Source organism: Dipodomys merriami, unplaced genomic scaffold (genome assembly GCF_024711535.1).
Source record: "Dipodomys merriami isolate MVZ:Mamm:240054 unplaced genomic scaffold, mDipMer1.0.p SCAF_533, whole genome shotgun sequence".
NCBI lineage: Eukaryota > Metazoa > Chordata > Mammalia > Rodentia > Heteromyidae > Dipodomys > Dipodomys merriami.
This window is the reverse complement of record NW_027206106.1, coordinates 230,981-255,781: the sequence shown is the minus strand read 5'-3', so window position 1 is coordinate 255,781 and position 24,801 is coordinate 230,981. Positions and strand designations below refer to the sequence as shown.

The window sequence follows — 24,801 nt, the reverse complement described above, 5'->3', positions numbered from 1 at the left end:
CTGTTGAGTGTCTCCCTGCCATCAGCTTTGTAAAAATAAGCCTTCTGGGAAGCAAACGGTGCCAAGAGCACGGTAGAGTGAGAAGCGAGAAGGTTTGTAGGCTTGGTGAAAGGTGGCATGTCTTCTGCAAAGATTGGTCATTATGGGAAAAATGAGTCAAGCATCTGCGGTACAATGCTCAGCTCTGTATTCTGAGCACTGTGGTTTTAGGGGCCATATCTCCATGGAAACCAAGGATCTACTGTGTATCTATAACAAGAGGAAAAACAAATGTTCACAAATTTTTATTGGTGAAATCCAAACTACATTATTCAAATACATTTTTTCAGTACATGTCTATTAATGAATACAGCAGTTCTTTTAAGGATCAGTTGGAGTTCAGAGTAGGTGTTCCCTGTCACATCAGCATTGATTGCATGCTGATTTGTAATGAAATGTTACTATTTCATCTTTGAAAATACCTTTTCAGATACATAGGTAATGCCAGATACTAATATCAGTCCATAAGCATTTGTTTTTAATTAAGCACATTTATCAGTTAGAAAGCATTTATAGAATTCTATTAAAGCTTCTCTTGATACTGCCCTTGAGCATGTCATTTCATTGCAGATTAATCATTTCCAATTGTGGATTAGGTAAAAGCCCTCAGTTACTTAGCTAAATGGATTCTGAAATATGGAAATTTCCTTTAGGGTTGTATCAAGGTTCATCAGACTGCTGGAGATGTAGTTTGGAAATTTGAAAATATATCTGGAATTAGAGATCTCACCACTCCTTGTTTTAACTTTAAGCACTATGGGACATGTATAAGGTTAGCATTCCTTGTGATTCAGACAGTGTTAGTTCCTGTTGCAGTGGCTGCTTTGTTGTTGGTCATTGCAGTCACCTTTGTGTAAGTACTGCATTGTTTGTTTTTTGTGAGTTTTAGGTTGAATTCATCAAGAGACATTACCATGTTTACAATAAAAGGTAATTTTACATTGGACAACAGTAGCCTGGTCTTTCTATCCAGGAACATTTTATTCTTAGCCCTGAATTTAAAAAAGTTACAATATAGCTTCACATAATATGCTACTAAAGCTTTACATGATAAACTATTAAACTGTTGTGTAGTGGGGCAAATCAGGATATTCAGCTGGGTATAGGTGGCTCACACCTGTAATCCCAGCTCTCAGGAGGCTGAGATCTGAGAATTGGGGATTGGGGGGGGGCAAAAAAGTCAGTGTGACTCTTATCACCAATTAACACCAAAAAAAGTGAGAAGTGGAGCTGTGGCTCAAGTGCTAGAGTGCTAGCCTTGAGCACACACACACACACACACACACACACACACACACACACACTATTCAGTTTCTGTGACTAAAATTCAAAGGATGGAGATAAATTCACAAAAGGTCATTGCTAATTCCTCTGATTAACTTATGATGGGCTTAGAAATTCACTACAGCACATCTAATAATGCATAATTATGGACTTTAGTGTATATATGCGCATATATATTTATATATATGTATTTATATATGGTTTATATATTCAAGTAAGTATTTTTCTGCTCCATATATTTTTATCATCAGTGTCCAGCAGATTCTATTTAAGGTTATATAATTAATGTTTCTTCAACCTCTTTGAAAATATTCTGTAGTTACACAGACTTCATAGAAGCTTAGTTTTTAATTGCTTCATTCCAAGTATGAAAATCTGGATTAGGGTGTTAGTAAATATTGATAACAACAGTGTGAGTAATTTTAGTAACAGTTATCTGCTCACTGAAATCATTCGTTGTCTTCAACTTGGATTGCTCCAGTATGGTCATCTCTGAGCATTTGTTCTCACTGCGAGTTTATTTTCTCTGTGAACATTGCTACAGTGCAGCACCATTGACTTCACTGATTCAACAATACTAAGAGGCTTTCCTTGCCTGGCTGACAGGAGCCATTTGGACACTTCACTTTGGTTGCGGCCTCATTTTATTGTTTGTTTTTTAAAGAAATTTTTCTGTGATAAGATTGTCTTAAATTTTCTGCTTTTTCTATCTGTTTTCTCTGAGTTGGGAATAGTGTGGTAAGTACTTGGTTGGTACTGTTAGTACACATTGTATTATTTTAAGATAGATATAGTACAATTGCAAAAACAGCTTATTATTTTGCCATTAACTAAATACAGGTTTTTAAAGCCCACTTTTCTCTTGTTTTCCTTGCTTTTTCATGGTAGATGTAAGGGTGAAAGGTGCCTGCCATGTTATGGAGACAGCAGAGTTATAACTACATCGTTGAACTTCAGGGTTCTCTGAGTAGTAGACATGAGTGAGGACTGCGTGGTCTGTCTTAACTAGTCAGCTCCGCCATTATGTCACAGTAGCCATAGATAGTCTGTAAATAAATGAGGAGGGTGTGTTTTAATAAACTTTGTGGATCTCATGTATTTTGATTGTTTTTCAACTGCTCATAAAAAACCATTTTTAGTTCACAAAGTGTGCAAAAGCATGCTTGATTGGATTCACAGATTATTTTTTTGCCAAGGCCTGATCTAAAGAAACAAAGAAGGGCTATCTTGGCAAGGAATTCCAGAGCGAGGGGTGTCTAGTAAATAACTGAACTGGATTTTGAAGGTAGTTCCACATTTATAGAAAATTGGTGATGGGAGAAAGTACAGTCAGGATGTAGTCTGAAGGATCACAGAGGTCATGGGAAGTGATTTGTAAGGAGCGATCATCACAACATAATGAAGAGTGAACCAGATGAATATGATGACATAATGGCAGGCCCCAGTAAGAGTATTTTATTTAAACTGGTCATTGTTTATTTTTGCTGATTACTTGTTGAGGTGACTACCTACCCCTGCATGGACGAGTGATCATTGAAAAGGGATTGTATGTGCATATGTGGTTATTATTCACACCTCTATATATATGTGTCTCAGGTATGTTTTATTTATAAATCTGCCCAGTCAGATTCTCTGTTTTGCTTAGAAAAAGTCCTGATCATAATGTTTGATTATTTTTTTCTCAATGGTAATAAAAATGATTATTTTTTACAGACATCCTATGCTCAGCTCCTTGCAGCAACATGTCTTTCAAAACTTGTTAGCCGAATCAGCCCTTTACCTGTTGAACAGAGGATAGATATCAGTAAGTGATTTATATACTGTTTAACAAATAGCACTTTAAAAATCAACTTTTCCTTTTAGATATACTGTACTCTTAGCAGGTCTACAAATTATTTGGTTCTGTCTTTTTTGTTGTTTCCTTTTTCCTTTATTTGTTTGCTTTAGAATCTATTGCATATTATTTCAAAGTATATTACAAGGTAATTGATTCTTTAATATGTTCCTCCTGTTTTTAAAAAGTGATTTATAAAATTATGCAAAATACTGGGTTTCCTTATAACATTTCCACATAGGTATACGTGCAATTTGATTGTATTCACCCCCCACTACCCTTCCTTGTCTCTCCCTTTTATCCCTCCACACCATATAGTTTCCCAATTAGGGGTGCGTGCGTGCGTGCATGCGTGCGTGCGTGCGTGCGTGCGTGTGTGTGTGTGTGTGTGTGTGTGTGTGTGTGTGTGTGTGTGTGTGTGTGTGTGTCTTTCTGTCTGTCTGTCTCCATGCCTCCCTGTCCTCCTGTCCTCCTGTCCCCTACTCCTGGGGCTTGAATAGGGTTTGGGCACTGTCCCTGAGCTTTTTATCCTCAAGACTGACATTCTACCACTTGAGCCACAGCTCCACTTCCATCTTTTTGAGTATCTTATTAGAGATAGAGACTCATGGATGTCCTGCTGGTTTTGAGCTGCAATCCTCAGATCTCAGGCTCTTGAGTAGAAAGGATTACAGGCATGAGCCACCATTGCGTGGCTGGTTTATGTCTTTTTGTTTGCGTGTTTGTTTTTATTTATGGATTAGGATTCTGCATATTAGAGAAGACATGCCATATTTGTCTTTCTGAGTTGGACTTACTTCACTAAGCCAGATAACCAGATCCATCCATTTTTTCTGTAGATGACCTAATTTCATTCTGCTTCCTGGCTGAATTATACATCATGGTGTACAGATACTATATTTTCTTTATCCATTCATCTGATGATATGCACCTATGCTGATTTCATAGCTTGGCTGTTGTAACTAGTGTTGCAGTAAACATGGCATGTAGACATCTCTGTTGTATTCCGACTTACCTTCCTCCAGAGTGGAACAGCAGAATCATACAATCGTTCTTAGTATTTTATGGAACCTCCAGACTGACTTCCATAGTGGCTGTACTAATTTACAAGTTGATGAAATTCTTCTGAGTTGGCTTGAGAGTTAAGTGATTTTCCTGAATGTGTTGATATCATGTGATTTTTAGGCTTTACTATATTGATGATTTTCAAATGTTTAAATAGCCTTGCATACTTAATACAAATCCCACTTTATCATTTATTTATTTATTTATCATTATTTATTTACTTTAAAGTTCTGTATTCATGAGAGATATTAGTCTATAATTTTGTTGTGATGTCATTGGTCTGGGTATTAAGATAATGTTGCATAGACAAGCTTAGTCCTTGCAAGAGGCCCTAGTTTTGATTCTCTGTTCTACTAAAAATAGATAGATAGATAGATAGATAGATAGATAGATAGATAGATAGATAGATAGATAGATTAAGTGACTTAAGAACAATTCCTTCTATCTGTTGGAGTATTTTATAAAGAATTGGTATAATTTCTTACTAAGTATTTTGTAATATTAACTGATGAACCAACCCATCTGGGCCTAGTACTTGAATGTTGTTAACTATTGATTGCATTTCTTTATACAAGAATTCAGATTGTCTATTTGACTTATATTTTTAAAATGCAAATATTTTTAGAAATAGGAATTCAGATGTTCCTTGACTTAACAGAGATTTGAATTAGGATGCTGTTTTGTTTTTGCTTTACTATGATGCAAAAGTGGTACACGTCCAGTGGAAAATTCATGTCAACACTTGAACTTGGATGTGTGCTGTGTGCCATCTTGTGGTGCTGGCTAGAGGCAGAGAGCTGCATTTGCCAGTCACCAGGGACCTTGAGGGTGTTTACATAGCACTGTTTTATATAGCATGGTTTGCTACCTGTGATGTTCTATAGATTAGGTGCCTAAAATGCATTTTCAACCTAGGATAGTGTTAATTTAGAATGGATTTATTGGGATATTGCCTCACAAACTGGGGAGAGTATCTATGCTTCAAACTTAAGAAAGAATGAATGAAATTTGGGGGAAAAGAGTAGAATTGATGAGCTTCCTTTATTAGTTTTTGTTTTCTCTTTATTTCCCTTTGCCTTTCTCGAATTGTACTCTGGCCTTGTACTTGCTAGGCGGGTGCTCTACCACAAAGCTGCACCCCTGTCTCTCAGCAACTCCTCATTAGGGCTGTATGAGTTTTTACGAAGTGATAGAAGGACTCTTCTGATGTAGGACGGACGTGGCTGATTGCACGTGGCGTGACATGAGGTTTTGGGTAGATGTTTGAGGTTTGGTTCCTTTGGCTTCCTTGCACCTTTCTGCATTTACCTACCAATTATTTGTAAATGGAATTATTAAGGGAAAGTGATACTTATATTATACTCAAATTATCCCTTAATTTAACAAAATGCCATGGAACAGATTTGCCTCAAAACAAGTTTCATAGAATTGACTATATAAAATACCTATCTTGAGCGTAGGGATTAACTCATTGTCAGCAAGCATATCTTATATGTCTCCTCTTTTTTTCTTCACTTGATTTTCATATTATGTTTCTCAAAAGTCCAATAATAAAATATTTTCTTTATAGGAAACTATATTTTGAATTATGTGGCATCACAACCTAAGTTGGCTCCCTTTGTCATTCAAGCTCTTATTCAAGTTATTGCTAAAATTACTAAGTTGGGGTGGTTTGAGGTTCAGAAAGACCAGTTTGTCTTCAGAGAAATTATTGCTGATGTGAAGAAATTTCTCCAGGTAAGAAGGCATTGTTAAATTATTAGAGCCATCAGTACTTATTTTTAGTTTTGAATTGTTTATAGTATATCTACCAGGCCTTTAGTAATGACCACTTATTTGATCTTTGGTTTCTTTATTGTTTATTAACAGTAAGTAAAAACTCACACTGTTCTATAACTGCCACACCATTTCTAACTTCAGAAGAAAAAGCAAATATTCTTTATAATGTAGGTATATATTGCATATATACAAAGCATGTACATAATGCATTTTATGCGTTATCTGATTTAATTCTCAGTATAGCCCTGTGACATGAGCTTCATTTTGTAAGTAAGGAAACTGAGTCTTCAATAATTTATACAAGGTCACTCAACGACATACTAAAGCCTATAGTTAGCTTCTTGACAAATCCTGTGTTTTTTAGTTGACTGCACAATATTCTTAAGAATCTTTTTCATCTCACTTATTGAAGTCATAGTATATACATATTAAATATTTAGTGTATTTAACTTAGATACTTGAAAGAAAGAAGGCAAAAAGAAGAAACCCCCCAAACCCAATAGGTCACTACATATGCCAGCAATTGCACTTGCTATTCTACATGGTGATTGTATGTCCTGTAGCCTAGTCATGAATGTGCTTTTGCCTCCTGTGTGCCTCTTCCTTGGGTTGATTCAGATATTTAAAGATACATGTTCTTTTTCATAGGAACATAATCCTAATTGCAATAAAATTATTTTAGTTAATATCTGATATATTCAGATCCCTCCAGTTAAATGCTTTGTTGGAGGTAGCTGTCATAGTAGGCTTCAGACAAATAGAAAGAACTAAAACCGTTTGCTCATTCTTATTTATGGCCTTTTAAAAAAATACTAAACTCATATTCTGAAGCTTAGATTATTATGCGTCCGTGGTGTTGAAGACACTTTATAGAGTATCATGTAGAGAGAAGTAAGTATTTTCTTCTTTGAGTCTGAATTTTTTGTTTAAAAAACTGAGCTTGAAATTCCTTTATTTGTATAACTCATAGTGATTTTTTAAACTATTTTAAGAGAGATACTGTTGTGTATTTTGTTGGTATTTTGAAGTTAGTTGACACATTAAGAACCAACCATGTATTTCCACTTAGGCTAACTTTGTCTTTTCCTCCGCAGGGAACTGTGGAGCACTGTGTAATAGGGGTGATGATCCTTTCTGAGCTGACTCAGGAAATGAACTTGGTAAGCTTTTCCATCTAATGGGACAGGAAGTTTGCTTATGTGGTGTTGCTTCTTTGCTGCTTATGTGTGTTAAGTGTATTTCTGTGTGACATCAGACTGTGTACTGATCAGGTCTTTTGTGTATGTCTTGTTTTATTAGTGGGATAGAGAGGTAGAGGAATGCTTCCATGCTACCAGCAACAGTAGAATGTTTTATGAAGAGCAGGGAATTCGGCATGGTTCTGCTCCATGAGCATGTGGATCAATATTCTTTGGTGCTCATATATAGAATTATAATGAACCATAAGAGATGTCATATGCAAAAGAGAAACCTTTATTCACTTACAACTAAAAGACAAGCAACTTCATGAATTGATTCTCAACAATGGATACTCAGAAGGAATCATCAAAAACAGGCCCAAAGAGTAGACATATTCATACCAACAAAGTGGAGTCTAAATAAAAATTAATTGAAGGAGACCAAGAAGGTCACTTCATACTAGTAAAGGGAAGTCTTCATATCAAGATAATAATTCTTAACATCTATTGGCCAAATGCTGGGGCATCCAACTTTGTTAAACAAACATGCATAGATCTCAGCACAGTGGGGTCCTGTACTTATATATATAGTCCATCCCTTCTCTCTCTCTCTGTCTCTTTCTCTCTCTTTCTCTCTCTTTCTCTGTCTCACTCACATATACACACACACCAAGATGATGACAGTTTTTAAACTCTACGATTCACTTTATTATCAGACAGTTCCACGCAATCCCATGTATACTTTAGCCCACCTGACAAGCTGGCTGGGAGCATAAGGTAGGCATAGCCGACCATATGGGTAGCTGCTGGGTGAGAAAAGCATTGTTGTAGCAGTAGGTATAGCTAGAAATGTTTTTTTTTTTCCTATCTTCAAATAGTATACAAAGGAGTTTCATCCTAACATACCATTTATATGTGTGTTGTATCTTGAAGTCATTAGTAAATAGCACTGTACCTCTGAGCTATATTCACAAGAACAGTATAGTTTTAAACATACTTCATTTTATATTACTTAAGCTGTAGGCTTGTAAGTTCTTAAAAATATTTTGTTAAGCTGGCCATAGTAGCACAAGCTTAAAATCCTGGCTACTTGGAGGGTGAAGATTTGGAGGTCATGATTTGAAGCCAGCCTTGACAAAAAGAAATTGTAGAGACCTCTATTTCTACCACTGGCTAGATGCTGTGTGGTACATGCCTGTTAATCTAGCCCTAGGTAACACAATGGCTTCATGCCATGGTGCATGCCTGTCATCCCAGTGACAAGGACAAACAGGAGAAGGAGAATGCAGCCCAGGTTAGTCTGGGTTTAAAGTGAGATCATATCTCAAAAAATAACCAAGAGAAGCCAGGTGCCAGTGGGTCATGCCTATCATCCTAGCTACTCAGAAGGCTGAGATCTGAGGATCACATTTTTAAGCCAGCCAGGCAGGAAAGCCTGTGAAACTCTTTATCTTCAATAAACCACTGAAACGCCGGAAGTGGAGCTGTGGCACAAGTGTTAGCCTTGAGCACAAAAGCTCAAGGACAGTGCCCAGGCTGAGTTGAAGCTCCAGCAGTGGCACAAAAAATGAAAATAAATAACCAAGACAAAAAGGGACTAGAGGCATGGTTCAATAGGTAGAGTGCCTGCCTACCAAGCACAAAATCTTGAATCCAGTCCCCGACGCTGCCAAAAGTAGAAAAACATGCTTTTAGTTAATAAGATATTTAGAAGGAAGCTGTTGATTACATAATAAATTATCTGATTATACTTTCTGCTTCTCTTTTCAGAATACCAGTTCACATGGCATTTTTAGAATATTAAGAGACATAAACCAATGATAGGCATATTCACTTTCCTGTGGAAGGATTTTTCTATAACTAGTTCAGCCGACTAATTCTAGAATATTAGAATTTGAAGGGTATTGTATAGATTTCTCATTTTACAGGGGCATCTGTGGAATGGAAAGTTGTTACTTGCATAATATGAATTAGGGTGACTGTTTTCACAGTTGATATTATCTGTTGCTTTATGATCAGCTTATTTCACATTGTCTATGAAAGTGCAATCAACTCTGCCTTTTAATTTTTGGGTCAGTGTGTTCTGCGAGAAGCTCACTGAATTGAAACAGTCTAGAAACCTGGGTTGTTAGCTAGTCTGCCTTGACTCTTTGATTAGCCATGAGAAAGTCACTTATTGGGGAGGTTTTAGACCTGTATTTTATGATTTTTTAAATAATTATTTCCAGGATTTGCTATTCCTTTTGGTAGGTTTGGTTACTCACTCATCTTGGTCTTTTTAGGTTGATTATTCTAGACCTTCAGCAAAACACAGGAAAATAGCTACCTCATTTCGTGACACTTCTCTCAAAGACATATTAGTACTAGCATGCTCTCTTCTAAAAGAAGTAAGTTATTTAATAATTTAATTTCTATTTAAAGTATTTAGGAAATTTTAAGAGTTGGAAAATAATTTCAAATTGGTTTTTCCTTCCCCAGTTCTCCTTTTAAAAGCATTGTTATATATATTAAGTGTAGTAAATTCATACTAATCTAGAAAAAGTTTCAAAAACTTCACTTTTACTCATTGGATTCTGTAAGGTAAAACCCAAAGGAAATGTAATACGTGTCTTTAGATAGTTTTTAATGTCTTCCTACTGTCCAGTTCTTAGCTATAGAAAGGAATTCGATTTTGCGCTTTTTCTGCTTGTCCATATTTTGATGGGGCACATGAAAAAATGAATTGAGAGTAAGTTTTTCTAATTAACTATCAAAATTTATTCATTGTTTTTCTAAATGACCTGAGTTTAGTCATGTCTTTGGGAAATAAAAATTCTTATTTGTTTCTACTGCCCTTGGTATATGATTCAGAATTGTACTGCTGCTCCAGCTTGTTAGCTGGCTGAGTACATCATTTCCCACAGTATGTTCCTTAAGCACTAGTTTCTGCTTATTTCACTTCTCTATTACAGGGTATCTTCAATACTTTGGATGAGAATGTTTCAGCTTTTAAAGTTCTTCTGGATTTTAGAATATTTGCGTAGACTTTACTTGTGGAGCTTTCCTAATCCATTAATGTAAAATCTGAACTTCAACAAAACTTTTTTGAGCATCACCTGGGTACCCAAAAGGTTTTTGGATTATAAGGTTTTGGGGATTATAGGGTATTCTGAATTAGGGATGACCAACTTTTGGATTAGGGTTTGCCACACTAAGTCAGATTAAGACTCTAATTTTCTTAAAACTTTTCCCTTCATATGGGAAAAATCTATACAAGATAAGGAGTGACATTGTCTAAAAACAAAGGTACTCATTACCTAACTTACTTAATGTAACTCTTTGTATATCACTTTTATACTAACAATTGAAACATGAAAAAAAAGAGAATAGCATAGTTGATGCCTTTGAATCTATCAACCAGTTAAATAGTTTCAACTAATGGCCAATTTTGTTTTAACTATTTCCTTCCTATCCAGTTTATTTCTTCTTGTGTGAGGATCTGTGTGTATGTGCTGGAGCTTGACCTCTGGGCTCTGCACTCTTTCGTGGCTTTTTTGTTCAAGGCTAGCCCTCCACTGTTTGAGCCATATCTCTACTTCGAAAAGTAATTTTTTTGTGCTGGTACTGGGACTTGAACTCAGAGTCTTATGTTCTTACTGAGCATTTTTACTCAAGGCTGGCACTTTAACCCTTAAGCCACACTTCTAGTTATTTCTTCTTGTATTATGGGGATTCTTGGGGAATCCCACACTTTCTACCATTTCTTCCTGTACTTGTAAAGGCTTGGTCTTTTCTGAGTGTCAGAATGGACATCATTATGCTGGTTGGGATTATGTGCGTATCCTCCTCCATTCTAACAGTCTGATAGACTTTGTTTGTAAATTATTTGTCATAATGTTTCCTCTTACAATATCAGAAAGTGACCTGCTATATGTAGTCAAATGGAAATAATTTTTATTTTACAAACATTTCAATCTATTATAGAAACTTGTGTAGAATGAATAATTTTTACTATTTTCCCTAATATTTGGAACAATATAATTTCATAATTTTTTTACTATTTTTATTTGGCATTGAGGTATTATTTAAATTTAGGTAGGTAATATTCATCTGTTGATTCAGAATGCTTTATTTTATTTTGAACTTTTTTTAGGTGTTGGCCAAACCTTTAAATCTTCAGGATCAAAGTCAACAAAGTCTGGTGATGCAGGTCTTGAAACTGGTCCTCAATTGCCTCAACTTCGACTTCATTGGCAGTTCAGCAGATGAGTCTGCTGATGATCTTTGCACAGTACAGATCCCAACATCATGGAGAACAAGTGAGAGAAACGCTTAGCATAAGGGATGGTTAGCATACACGGAGTTAGTGGTATCCTTGCTCCATATAGGATGTCTAGTTTCACCCTTTGCAGTCACGAGAAAGCTCAAGAGGGTTTGTGCCCAAAGTAGCTGCTGATATCCAGGGTTAAAATGTTTCTCAATCCATATCATAGTAAGTGCTGGGTTTGGATTTTGAAAAAAAAAAAAAAAAAAAGACCTATAGGGAAGGAGAGCTAGAACTATTTGGAAAGCAGATTTAGGAGTGAAAATTGAGTGCTTTGTTTGGGAACTTGCAGATAAACAATAGGAAAAGATCTAAGGGTTGGCAAGAGAGGTGAGCAGAGAATGCATTAGAGTAAGTAATATAGCATAGTAAAGGTGCAACTTCACTAGAGAAGCAATTTGTTTCCCCACATTCCAGAAAAATGTCCTGGAGTAGAGGACGTGGCTAAAAAAAACATTTTCTGGAAAACAAAACAAAACAAAAAAACTTCTCCATACTCTTCCCTATTCATACTACTCCTAAAGACATTGTTTTGAAAAGGAAAGTTTCACATATGTTACAAATTTAAGAGTCAGTTGCCAAATAAGTCCTTCAGTAGAAAAGTTGGAATAGACAGTTACTGAAATTAAGAAAGCAAAATAAAAAAGCAAGGAGATGTTGAATAAAATAATATAAAAAAGTTACAAGTGAATCTAACATGATTGACATTTGACTGTTAAGTATTCTACAAAGAGAGGACAGAGGAAACAGAAATTTGAAAACCAGTAGTAATACCTCCAAAAGTTGTCAGCACTAAAAGAGATAAGGTTTTTAATTTCAAGTTCCACCAGGTACCCTGCCTGAAGATTAAAAAAAAGACAGCGGGTACCAGTGGCTCATGCCTATAATCCTAGCTGCTCAGGGGTGAGATCTGAGTATTGAATGTTCGAGGCCAGTCCAGGCAGGAAGGCCATGAGACTCTTATCTCTAACATAAACTACTCAGGAAAAGCCAGAATTGTGGAGCTGTGACTCAAATGGTAGAGTGCTAGCCTTGAGCACAGAGGCTCAGGGATAGCACTCAGGCCCTGAGTTCAAGCCCAGGACCAGCAAAAAAAAAAAAAAAGACTAAGCTTTACAATTTTGGCATTTTAGAATAGGAAAGATAAAGGAGAAAAGTCCCAGGGAAGTAAAAAAGAAAAAGAAAAGAAAAAGTCCCGGGGAAGACAAAAGTAAGGTTGTGATAGAATGGTGTTAGGTTTCTAGCACCATGGAATCTAACAGTATAACTCAGACTTCTGAGGGAAAGTTATTGTCAAACCAGAGGTGACATCAAGTGTAAGATAGAATAAAGAGCTTTTAAACATTGAAATCCTCCCCCAAATTTAGCTTTCATGTCCTTGTTCTCAACTTCATATACAAGCCAAAAAAGTGAAAGAAAGAGAATTGGAAAAAGGACACAAGTACAAAATGACAATGAGTAGATGTCAAAAGGAGTCAGTTGTATGATAAAGGTAGAACGGCCAGTCAAAAGGAAGCCTACAAGAGTCAAGAGTAGGAGAACAGGCCGGGCGCTGGTGGCTCACGCCTGTAATCCTAGCTACTCAGGAGGCTGAGATCTGAGGATCGCGGTTCAAAGCCAGCCGGGGCAGGAGAGACCGTGAGACTCCTATCTCCAATAAACCACCAGAAAACCGGAAGTGGCGCTGTAGCTCAAGTGGTAGAGCGCTCGCTTTGAGCTGAAGAGCTGAGGGACAGTGCCCAGGCCCGGAGTTCAAGCCCCACGACCGACAAAAAAAAAAAAAAGAGTAGGAGAACAGAAGTTGATGGGTCATTTAATGTTATTGATTGTGTGGAAAATGTTATGAAAAACATTTTGTTTTTCATCTATCAGAATAATGGGAAAGAAACATAACTAAGCATGAGAAGATGCTGTGATTAGATACAGAGAACAGTATAAATGTGATAGGATCGTAATATACTCTGGCTCAGCTGTTGACATCCTTTTCATAATTATACTCATAAACTCTTAGGATTGATTTAATCACAAAAGGTGATCATAGAAGAAAGAAGGGATGGATTGTAGTGAGTGATAAAGGTGGGCTCTAGAATGAGCAGTAAGGCAGGTAAAGCATCATATTCTAAAATCCTTCTTGTATCTAAAGTAATATAATCAAATGAGGAACTAGTGGTATGGACTGTTCTTTGGAAACATGTAAATATGTTGGGAAGTACTTGGGATGGTATAGGATTTAGGTATTATTTATTACAAGCCTTCTAGTGCTGTTTATTTTTTGATAGTTTTAAACTGTCCTGTTTATATATTAACTGTACCTTTAATAATAATAGTTTGGAGTTCTAAAGATGGATCTTAGAGTTCTCAGTTTGCATGATAATAGCTACTTTGCTAAGATCACAGTATTCAAAGTAATGGTACTAGAAGATACTTTTTCTGTTTTTTCAGTTTTCCTGGAACCAGAAACATTGAATCTTTTTTTCAATTTGTATCATTCCCTTCCACCACTACTCTCTCAGTTAGTAAGTAAAAGTTATATATTGCCTCATTAAAAAGCACATGTGGGGTTTTGGGTTGTTTTTTTTGTTTTGTTTTTTGTTTTTGGCATTACTTGTATTTTTGAGGACAGAATCTCACTATGTAGCCCAGACAAACTTAGAGTCTTTTTGGCTCACCTGGGATGGCTATTGCTTTCCTGGCTAAATACCTGTAATTTTTATCTAATGAAGCAAGAGATACATATTTACTGCAAAAACCAAAGTCTACTTTTATACTTGATCAGATGGCCTTTCTACTTTTTCATGTGGCTCTGCTGGGGTATATATTGCTTAAGCTATTGGTCAGGTTTTGTTTATTTTGCCAGCAGTTCATTCCATTTTATAAAGTATGAGCCTAGACCAGTAACTATTCCTCCTGCTAGAGCCAGGACAATGTAGGAACCTCTAAATATGTCTTCCTTCCTAACTAATACCCACCAGCCCATGACCAGGCATCAGCTACTTCATCAGAACCACTGCTCCCTCTGCCCCAGCCTGCCTGTCTTATGTTTGATAGGCAGCCTTCATCAGACGTTTCTGAATGAGCAATATAGGGGGATCTGCTCACTTGATTTTTCTGCTTAGTACTTTGTTTATTTTTAATCAAATTTTATTGCATGCCAAACTTTTGTTACCTCTTGTTATATAGAATGTTGACACTCTGGGCACTAAGTTGGTGGACTCTAAAATAGATCTGAAGGCTGGTAGGGTGGCTCAAGTGGCAGAATGCCTGCATGGCAAATGTTCAAATCCCATTACTACCAGAAAAAAATACCTGTAAAATGGATCTAGCATTGTTAAAAGTTTCAAAAAATAAAGGATTCTAACATTACTATTTCCTGAGGAAAGATGTCAGATTTAAAGTCAGTGGTACATTTGTCTGCGTATGTTATCACTTACAAGGAAGGAACATCTAGAATCTAAGATTAAACTAGGTTTCGCGGAGGGTTCGTGTTTCTTGGTTATGCCCCGTGCCCCGTGGTTGTTCTGGGATAGAACACAAAGGTCCCTTCATTTGCTTTGTGCAGTAACGTTTGTTGACATGCTCTCCGGTATGGTATGGCGCTTACCTCGCTCCTTACAGTGGCCCTGTGAGGTTCTCTGTGGTCCTCGCCAGGTAGACACAGGACCCAGAGAGCAGACCTGGAGTGGCCAAGTGACTGCCAGGGCAGCACTGGCATCAGAACCCAGAGCTTTGTTGTCCCAAACCCTGAGTGTCTTTCATACTAGTGGGACCCAAGCTTGTACATCAGAGTCCTTAGTGAGAGTTTTTGGTTTTTGGGTTTAACAACAAGGGGTTGGGACTTAGTGGAGCATGTCTAAAATGAGAATAACCTGATTTTTGTACTTATTTGCTCCCTCAAAAAGAATCAAGCCAGGTGATGGTGGGCATGACTGTAATCCTAGCTACTCAGGAGATTGAGAGCTGAGGATCGTGGTTCAAAGCCAGCCTAGGTAGGAGCATCCCAAGACTCTTATCTTCAGTTAACCACCAGAAAAACCTGAAGTGGCACTGTGGCTCAGTGGTAAAACACTAGCATGGAGCAAAAGAAGCTCAGTGACAGCACCCAGGCTTTGAGGTTCAAGCCCCATGACCAACATTAAAAAAAAAAAAAAAAAAAGAATCAGACACTTTGAATGAAATCTAATAATGAAATATGTAAGTGTCAACAGTTAGGCAAGCAAATACGTGGACACAAATCAACATCATAGATAAGCTATTTTGGTTTACAGTTCAGTTAGAGGCCTCTCACTTTGGAAAATAGACTCTAGTAAGTATCGTTAGAATTCAGTAGTAAAATTGTAAAGCGGGAAAGTAAATAGACCATGAGTAATTTTTAGGATTTTTTTTGAGGGGGGGGGGTCCAGTTGTGGGGCCTGAACTCTGGGCCTGGGCGCTGTCCCTCAGCTCTTCCGCTCAAGGCTAGCGCTCTACCCCTTGAGCCACAGCGCCACTTCTGGCTTTTTTCTTTTTGCTTAGGTGATGTTGAGGAATCAAACCCAGGGCCTCATGCATGCAAGGCAAGCACTCTACCACTGAGCCACCTTCCCAGCCCCGATTATTAGGATTTTTTAGAAAATTTTTATTCCAGCCGTACTTTCTAAATTGTTGCTGAAGATAATATTACATATGGGATTGACTTGATTTAAGTCAGAGATACAGAATCTTGCCTTGCAAGAACCAAGATGTATAGTTTACAAATAGCTCTCAAATATATTGTAGCATAAAATGGAATTTTCTTTATGATAGAAACACAGTTCATTGATTTGCAAACAAAATGGTGTCATCTGTAGCGGGAGCTTTCTGAACCTAGGCATGTCAGACAGGCCTTACTCTGCTAAGCTTAAAGAAAGAAGACACTGGAGGGGTAGTAAGCTTAAGTGGTGGGGCACAAGGCTTACGTGCAGTCATAGTGATTAATATTTAACTTTGAATGCTTCTGTATTTTTAACAGTTAGAATGAACTACATTTTATGGTAAAGGCTAGTATTTGTTACATGTGACCATAGCTACACTTAAAATTGAAATGAGTTTTTTTTTGTGTGTGTGTGTGTGTGTTTTTTTAAGGCTCTTTCATGCTTAGTTCAGTTTGCCTCTACAAGAAGGTCTTTATTTAGCAGTCCTGAACGGGCCAAGTACCTTGGTAATTTAATTAGTGGAGTAAAAAGGATACTTGAAAACCCTCAGGTATGTATGAAGCAATAGAATTAATATTTAGCATATATAAATAGTATTTCTGTTTAAGGCACACAATAAACTCATCATGAATTTATTATAATTCTAGAAGACCGTATTTAGTATCTTACTCTTCTTCTATAGGTCTCATTTATAAAAGCAGTAAGCAGTTTAGGAAGTGAATATTTCTGTGGTGGGCTTTGTGTGTGCCTTGTGTTTTCTTTTCATGTTTTCTTAAGCAACTGTGAATAGAGGTTGTATCTCTTCTTGTGCTGCCGCCTTTGCTTTTATTCTTTTGGTTATTGTTAAACTAATTCAGAGGCTATGTCAGTCTTCTAAACTAGGAGATTTAATATAAGTCTGAATGTTAATATTGAAATAAGTGGATTTAAATTATGAAATAGTGTCTTTTTGCCCTCTTGTGGACAAATAAGTGTTTGTAGATTTAGAAAACCAATTCTGCACTAACTTCAGAGAATTAATGGCAATGTTCATTTTAAAGAATAGGAAAGCCATTGTTAATGAGTGATTGAGGTGCCTACATAAATGTCTTGTTTCATGTTTTACTTTGTTTTAAAATATCTGTTCATTATAGATTTTTAAAGGATAAATGACCACTTAAAGAGGTTTTTTTTAACTCTCTTGGTCACTAATAATCCCTCTTGGAGGATCAGATAGTATCTTTGTATACGTTCTACAAAAAAAAAATTATATTTACAGGTTAATTTTAGGAGTCTTATGGGTAATTGATCTGTTTTATTTTTCAATTTAGTACAGGTGTGAAATTTACTTGTGTTGCAAAAGAATAAATTGGATTTTACCAATTTATTTGACTTGTTAAGCTCACTGTCGTGAGCAATATTTTGAAAAGTGTTATATCAAGTCAATTGTTTCACTGTTGAAGTTTAATATAATTTTAGAATCATAAGCAGCTGTAAAAAAATGTTAGTCACAAATTTTTTAATTACAAAATTTTTTTGGAGTCTGGTCTTGATTATTAGATGCTACTCCTGGAGTTCCTGCTAGTGAAGTTTCTTTAGATTCTTTAGGTATTAAGCAGATACTTTAAAAAATTGATTTCATGCCAGGTACAGTACAAGTGTAGCAATTATAAAGCTCACTGGGGAGTCAGGTACCTGAGAGTGTGTTTGTACATATGTGTATGCTTGTGTGTTGCTTGGAATTGAACCTAGGGTTTGAGCTTTCAAAGCAAGCGCAAACTTGAGATTGTTCCACACCCACAGCCTGGTAGACCTCTCATGGTTTTCTCTTTTTCTCTAACATTCCCCCAAAGTCACCTATGTATCTTGTATGTATTTTGTTAGCATTGCTCCCTGGAATGTAGTAATTTGTTTGACTAACTATCCAATTGAAAACTTGAGTTAATTTGAGGATTCAATAACTGAACATACTCAGTAAGTATTGTATTTAAAAAATTTCTAAAGGCTCACACCTGTAATCGAAGATACTGAGAAGAGAAATCAGAAGGATTATGGCTCAAGTCCAATCAACAAGAATTTAGCAGGACTTATATCATCAAAATATTTGAGTATGGTGTTGCATGTCTGTGATCCCAGATACATGGGAGGCATAGTTAGAATGGCTGATGTCTTAGGGTCAGTCCAGGCAAAAAAAACTTTTTTTTTGGGGGGGGGGGTCCGGTCATGGGGCCTGAACTCTGGGCCTGGGCGCTGTCTCTCAGCTCTTCAGCTCAAGACTACCACTTGAGCCACAGTGCCACTTCCAGCTTTTTTCTTTTTGCTTATGTGGTGCTGAGGAATCGAACCCAGGGCCTCATGCATGCAAGGCAAGCGCTCTACCATTGAGCCACCTTCCCAGCCCCAGGCAAAAAAAACTTGAGACCCTGTCTGAAAAACAACCTAAAGCCAAAAATTGTTGGAGTATGGCTCAAGTGTCTAGAGTGCCTGTCTACTTGGTATCATAATGAAAGAAAAAGGAAAAAAAAAAACAGAAAGGAACAAATCTGTTATTTATGTGCACACTTAGGCCATTTAAAACTAGTGTGTATTGTTTCTTTACAGAATTTCAGCAGTGTTTAAATCTTAAATATTTTTCAAGTTTATTGTTGACTTGAAAAATACATACACTTTTTTTTGTGTGTGTCATAGGATCACAAACACATTTTATCATTGTGGAACAAAACTTCTTTCTAAAACTCTGTTTTGAATTTCTTACTATCAAGAATTGACAACAATAGTAAGTTTAGAAGGAATCACTTGACACAAAGTACCATAGTCCCATGAAAACTTAGGTGACAATAAATAAAATATTTTGAAAATTTACTGATTTTATTACCAATGTGTTACTATGGTTTTATTGTGAATATGCTACTTGGTTATAAAAGCCTTTCTTCTTGTCTCATAATTTAGGGTTTGTCTGATCCAGGTAATTATCATGAATTTTGTAGATTTTTGGCTCGTTTGAAAACAAACTATCAGCTGGGAGAATTAGTTACAGTGAAGGAGTATCCTGAAGTTATCAGATTAATTGCTAATTTTACTGTTACTAGCCTACAGGTAAGTAAAAGTAGATAACTGATGTTAAATCTATAGATAGTTTTAAAGTAATTTCTTGGTAAAGGTCTTGAGTTTTTTTCTCTCTTTTAACATTTCCTGAGCACCTTGTTGAAATGGTCTTTGCAAAGCTTTTAGGTAAAAAGTTCATTGCTACATTTATAGTAGTAAAAATTGAGAAGATTCTTAAATGTCTGATAATTGAAGGATGCTGTTAGAAGCTGTTGCAAAATAAATGTGAAGAAATAAATGAATATTTTTACAGATTGTGTTATTGCAAAATTTGCTAGTTGAAGGGTACCTTAAAAACATTTTCTATAGGACCTGAAAAACATTCTTGGAATGATCTAAAGGAAATCTTGTAACATTTTGTGTAGTGATCATTCTTGATTAGTATAGTAATGGGAGATTTTGATTTCTACTTTATTCTTTTTAAAATTTGCTATATTAGATGTTTAGTAGTTATGTAATCAGAATAAAAGTTAATTTAAAATGAATCTAGTAATTTCACTCTGATTTTCTAGAAAGCCATAATGTCATTGTAAATAATGTTTGTTCTATTTCTTTTCAGCATTGGGAGTTTGCTCCCAACAGTGTTCATTATTTATTAACTCTGTGGCAAAGGATGGTAGCATCAGTTCCTTTTGTAAAATCAACCGAACCCCACCTACTAGATACTTACGCACCTGAAATCACCAAGGCCTTTATTACTTCCCGGTTGGAATCTGTTGCCATAGTTGTAAGGTATTTAAGTGTTTCTGTTGTATTTTTATCTTGCAGGGTTTTTTTTTACTTTTAAAAATTGTTATTTTAAAGTTGATATACAAAGGGATTGCAGTTTCATAGTCAAGTAATGAGTACATTTCTTTTGGACTCTCTCCAGTTTTTCTCTTCCATCCCTACCCACAAGTAGTATAGTTTATTTTCAACATAACATCTTGGAATTTTTAAAGTTTGAGGCAAAACGTTAAAATTCACCCTCCTTAAAATTACATGAGTCTATTAAGTATATATAATTGTATTCTGCTACCACAGTCAAGGTAGTAGTTAATAATAAACCCTCTAAATTTTTTTGGATCCTTTCATCGTTAAGTCATGGCTCTGGCCCACATTTCGTTGCTGAGTAATAATATTCCATTTTGACATGTGTCAGTTTACTCACTCCTTATGGGTAGACATTTGGATGGTTTCTGTTTTTTTTTTAGCAATGTGAAAATGTGAATGGATTGCTGTATACTGTGTAGATAGTATAGGTTGTGTATGTATTGGTACTGTGGCTTAAACTCAGGTCTTGTGCCATACCTCCAGGCTGGTATTTTGCTAGTTAATTGGAGATACAGTTTAGCTGACTTTTCTTCCTTATCTGGCTTTGAACTTGGATCCTCAAGGTTTTAGCCTCCTGAATAGCTAGGATTAGAGATGTGAACCACTGGTACCTGGCCAGATGTTTTAATGAATATAATTTTTCATTTCTTTTGAGTAAATATCCAGGGTGTAGTATTTGTTGGCATGATAAGTAGCATTTTAACAGAGAGCCACCAGGCTGCCTTCCAAAGTAGCTAAAATGTTTTGCATTTCTACCTACACTATATCCACTCAGCAGTCTCATCTTACTATATTATCTTGTTCAAACCATCTAGTTACCTCATTGTGACTTATACTTTCATTCCCTTAGTAAGTAATAGTGCGGAGCATTAAGTAAATAAGTGATTATCAAATCTGCCGTCCTTTTCTTACATTAAATTTGATAATTCTGTATATTCTGTTCACGAGTATTTTTGTTGTATGTGTTTTACAAAATATTAGTCTTCTTCATTTTCTAAAATGGATGCTAGGAGAGCAGAAGTCTTACATTTGGATGAGTCTAGTTTATTATCTTTCTTTTCAGTACTGGAGTTTGAACTCAAGGCCTTAGGCTTGTTCAGCTGGCATTCTATTTGAATCACAACTCCAGCCCAACTTTTTGCTGATTATTTTGGAGATAGAGTCTCAGAGACTTTTCTTTGGCTATAATCCTCCAGATCTTAGCCTCCTGAATAGTCAGGGATTACAGGCAGGAGCCACTGGTGCCTTTTTATTTTATGTTTTATGATATCATAACTAAGGGACCTTTATTTTAATCTTGGTCATAAAGATCTTTGTTTTCTTAGGCATTTTATAATTTAAGTCTATGATTAATTTCAAGTTAATTTTTGTGCCAACCATGGTGGTCAGGAGGCAGAGCCCAGAGGATCATAAGTTTAAGACCAGCCTGGGCTACATAGGAAAACCCCACCTCAAAGTAAAGAAATAGTTTTGCATATTACATGAGACAGGGTTCAAGTTCTTCCTCTCTTCCTTCACTTCTCCTGTATCTTCTCTCTTTCCATTTTTCACTGTAGATAGACAATTATCCAGCACCATTTGTGGAAAAGCTTATTCTTTCTCTGTTGAATTTCTTTTACATTGGTGTCAAAAAGTAATTGATCACATGCATATGGTTTCATTTCTACAGTCTCTTCTCATTTACCTGTGTCTTTCAACTGTACCTTGTCTCAAATTTAGCTTTATAATATGTTTTAGATAGTAGGAGTTCTCTCTTTGCAAAATTGTCCTGATTATTCTGTCATAGAAATGATTATTTCTACAAGGAAATTTTGCTAGGATATTGGTTGGAATTGCAGATAAATTTGGGAAAAGAATTGAAACTGTAACTATCCAATTCTTCAATGAGTGTGTCTTTTATTTATTTACTTATTCAACAATCAGAGTGTTCTGCACACCCAGGCCTGCCTTTTGCTGGTTATTTTGGAGACAGAAAGTGGTGGGTCTTTCTGCTTTGAACAGTGATCCTCTGGATCTCAGCCTCTTTGAGTGTGGGAACCATAGGTTCTGATTAGATTCAACACCTAGCCATCTAAATTTATTTAGTTTCTTGATTTCTTTGTAGTGCTTAAAAAAATTCCAACTTTGAAATCTTGAATGCATTTAGTTAGATTTACTTCATATTTTATGTGTTCTGGTGTTCTTTTTTTATATCTTAATGTTCAGTTATTCGTTAGCATTACATAATAGTGCAGTTGGTTTTATGTATGGACCTTGTGTACTGTGATCTTACTAAATTGACCTATTCTGGTAATTGTTGTGTGGCTTCTTTGGTATTTTCTCTGTGTTAAAATTATGCCATCTTCTTACGTATTGTTGTATTTCTTGCCTTCCAACCCATTATTTTTTTTAACCCATCATAGAATTTTATTTAATGTAGGCTGTGTGTGTTGTGGATATGAGCCTGTGACATTGTGATGTTCTCTACAAAGCTCCTTGCATGTGTTTTCAGAGATGGCTTAGACGATCCTCTGGACGACACTGCTACTGTGTTCCAGCAGCTGGAACAGCTGTGCACCGTCAGCAGGTGTGAATACGAGCAAACCTGCACTCTTCTTGTCCAGTTATTTGACCAAAATGCACAGAACTACCAAAAACTTCTTCATTCAGCTTCTGGGACTAATGTGGACATGGCCATCCAAGAAGGTCAGTCTCATATGAATATTATGTGAGTAGTATATTAGATATTAAGAGTATGATTAATTACTTTGATAATCTTACTGCAAATTATTTTTATGTATTTTTCCACAGTATCTACTGTTAGTGTAAATCATTCTATTTTCCTGTTGAGTATTTTGATGGCTTGGTGATTGATTTTTTTTTAATTTTCCTTCATCAGATTCATAAATATTTTTGTATGGAATCACTATCAAGAAAAGGTCATAATTGTCAACTAAGTCAAGACATAACTTGTCTATTACTTGATAATGCTTCCTTCTTTTTTTTCTATCAGTTATTTGCAAAGTCATAGTCAAATTTTAGCCAATTAAAAAAAAAAATATCTTAATACCTGATCATAGGCTGGTGACCAGCCACTCAGGAGGTAGAGGACTGCAGTTTGAGGCTAGCCCAACTAAAAGTTATTGAGACCCCTCTGCCTCAATAAAAAGTTCATATGAGCTGAGCGCTGGTGGCTCACGCCTGTACTCCTAGCTACTCAGGAGGCTGAGATCTGAGAAACACAGTTCAAAGCCAGCCCAGGCAAGACAGTCTGTGAGACCCTTATCTCCAGTTAACCACCAGAAAACTGGAAGAGGTGTTGTAGCTCCAGTGGTAGAGCACTACCTTGAGCTGAAGAGCTGAGGACAGCACCCAGGCCCAGAGTTCACGCCCCACAACAGGAAAAAAAAAAAAAAAGGTCATCTGTGTGATCTCTACTTCTAATCACAGCCATGTGGGAAGCATACACAGGATTATAGTCCAGGCAGCTCTGGCAAAAAATAAACGAGACCCTATCTGAAAAAAGAAAAGCAACCAGAAGCAAGAATTTTAAAGATAAGCTTTTTTAAATTTATAGAATTAATCAGCCTGTTAAAATTTACCATTGTGTCCTGGTATTTTAGATCTAGCTTCTTCATATGAGAGAAAATATGCTCTGTTTGTCTCTCTGCTCTTGGCTCACCTCACTTAATATGGTTTATTCTAGGTCCATCCATTTCCCCGCAAATGACATTACTCTTTCTAATGGCTGTGTAAAATTTCACATTTTGGGGATCCATTCATCAGTTGTGGGGCATCTGGGTCGTTTCCATTTCTTGGCTGTTGTGAACATGGATGTAAAGGTGTCTTTATTGTATCCTGCTCATGATGCTCAGGGTAGAAGCCCAGGAGTGGTATGGCTGGGTCGTAGGGAAGGCCTGTGTTTAGTTTTTTGAGGATCCTCCAGACTGCTATCCAGAGTGGAAAGAATGGACATCCTTGTCTTGTTCCTGATTTTAGGGGAAATGGTTTTAGTTCTTCCTCATTCAGTATGGTGTTGACTGCTAGAAACCAGAAATCTTATAGGAGAATGTGGATCAAAGGAGATTCCTATAAACTTTTGGTAGTAGTATAAAAGAAAGAAATAGAAATGAAAAGAAACAAAAAATGAATTTGGTGTTTTCTTATACAGTAAAATATTTGAATAATTACATGTAGCACTTCTACATGTCCTCTAGAAGATCTCTACATAGGGCAAGACAGTATATGCAACTTGAATTTTCATCAACCTGAACTTAGATAACAGTGGTCACACAGTGGAATACTACACAGCAATAAAAATAAGTGAGCTATCGGTATACTTAACCAGAATGAATCTCAGAGAAAAGTATTTAATGACATGTTCATTCAACTCTCAGAAAGTTACATATAGTATGAAAATTAATAAGGCTTCCAAACGAAGGACACTAGAAATACATTGTCTAGACATATATGCTTTGTAATAATTGTCAAAAGAACAGTATGCACCAAAGATAGGATGATGCTACCCACAGGGTAGGAGGCAGGGGATGACTGTAGAGAGAGGCCTGAACTAGTAGGGTGACTGTGTTGCCGTATGCTGGCTTTTAAACTAGGCGTGTGGGTTATTATATTTAACAGGTAGTGCATGTATGCTTTCATAAGGATAGATACTACATTAAAAGGAAAAAAGGGTTTTTTAAATTTAATTTTACTGTCAAGGTGATGTACAGAGGTGTTACAGTTATACATAAGGTAGTAAGTACATTTCTTGTC

General features: G+C 36.3%; 1 protein-coding gene across 3 annotated transcripts in view; it reads left to right on the top strand.

Moving 5' to 3' along the window:
* Ranbp17 (RAN binding protein 17) overlaps positions 1–24,801 on the top strand; it is a 210,906-nt gene that overhangs the window by 9,671 nt on the left and 176,434 nt on the right. For all 3 annotated transcript variants that reach the window (XM_069999204.1, XM_069999205.1, XM_069999203.1), the window contains exons 3-12: positions 3,037–3,127; positions 5,793–5,959; positions 7,096–7,161; positions 9,462–9,566; positions 11,312–11,477; positions 13,925–13,998; positions 16,583–16,702; positions 19,081–19,227; positions 19,796–19,968; positions 22,541–22,734. In XM_069999204.1, the coding sequence (XP_069855305.1) occupies positions 3,037–3,127; positions 5,793–5,959; positions 7,096–7,161; positions 9,462–9,566; positions 11,312–11,477; positions 13,925–13,998; positions 16,583–16,702; positions 19,081–19,227; positions 19,796–19,968; positions 22,541–22,734 (1,303 nt within the window). The remainder of the gene's footprint in view (positions 1–3,036; positions 3,128–5,792; positions 5,960–7,095; positions 7,162–9,461; positions 9,567–11,311; positions 11,478–13,924; positions 13,999–16,582; positions 16,703–19,080; positions 19,228–19,795; positions 19,969–22,540; positions 22,735–24,801) is intronic.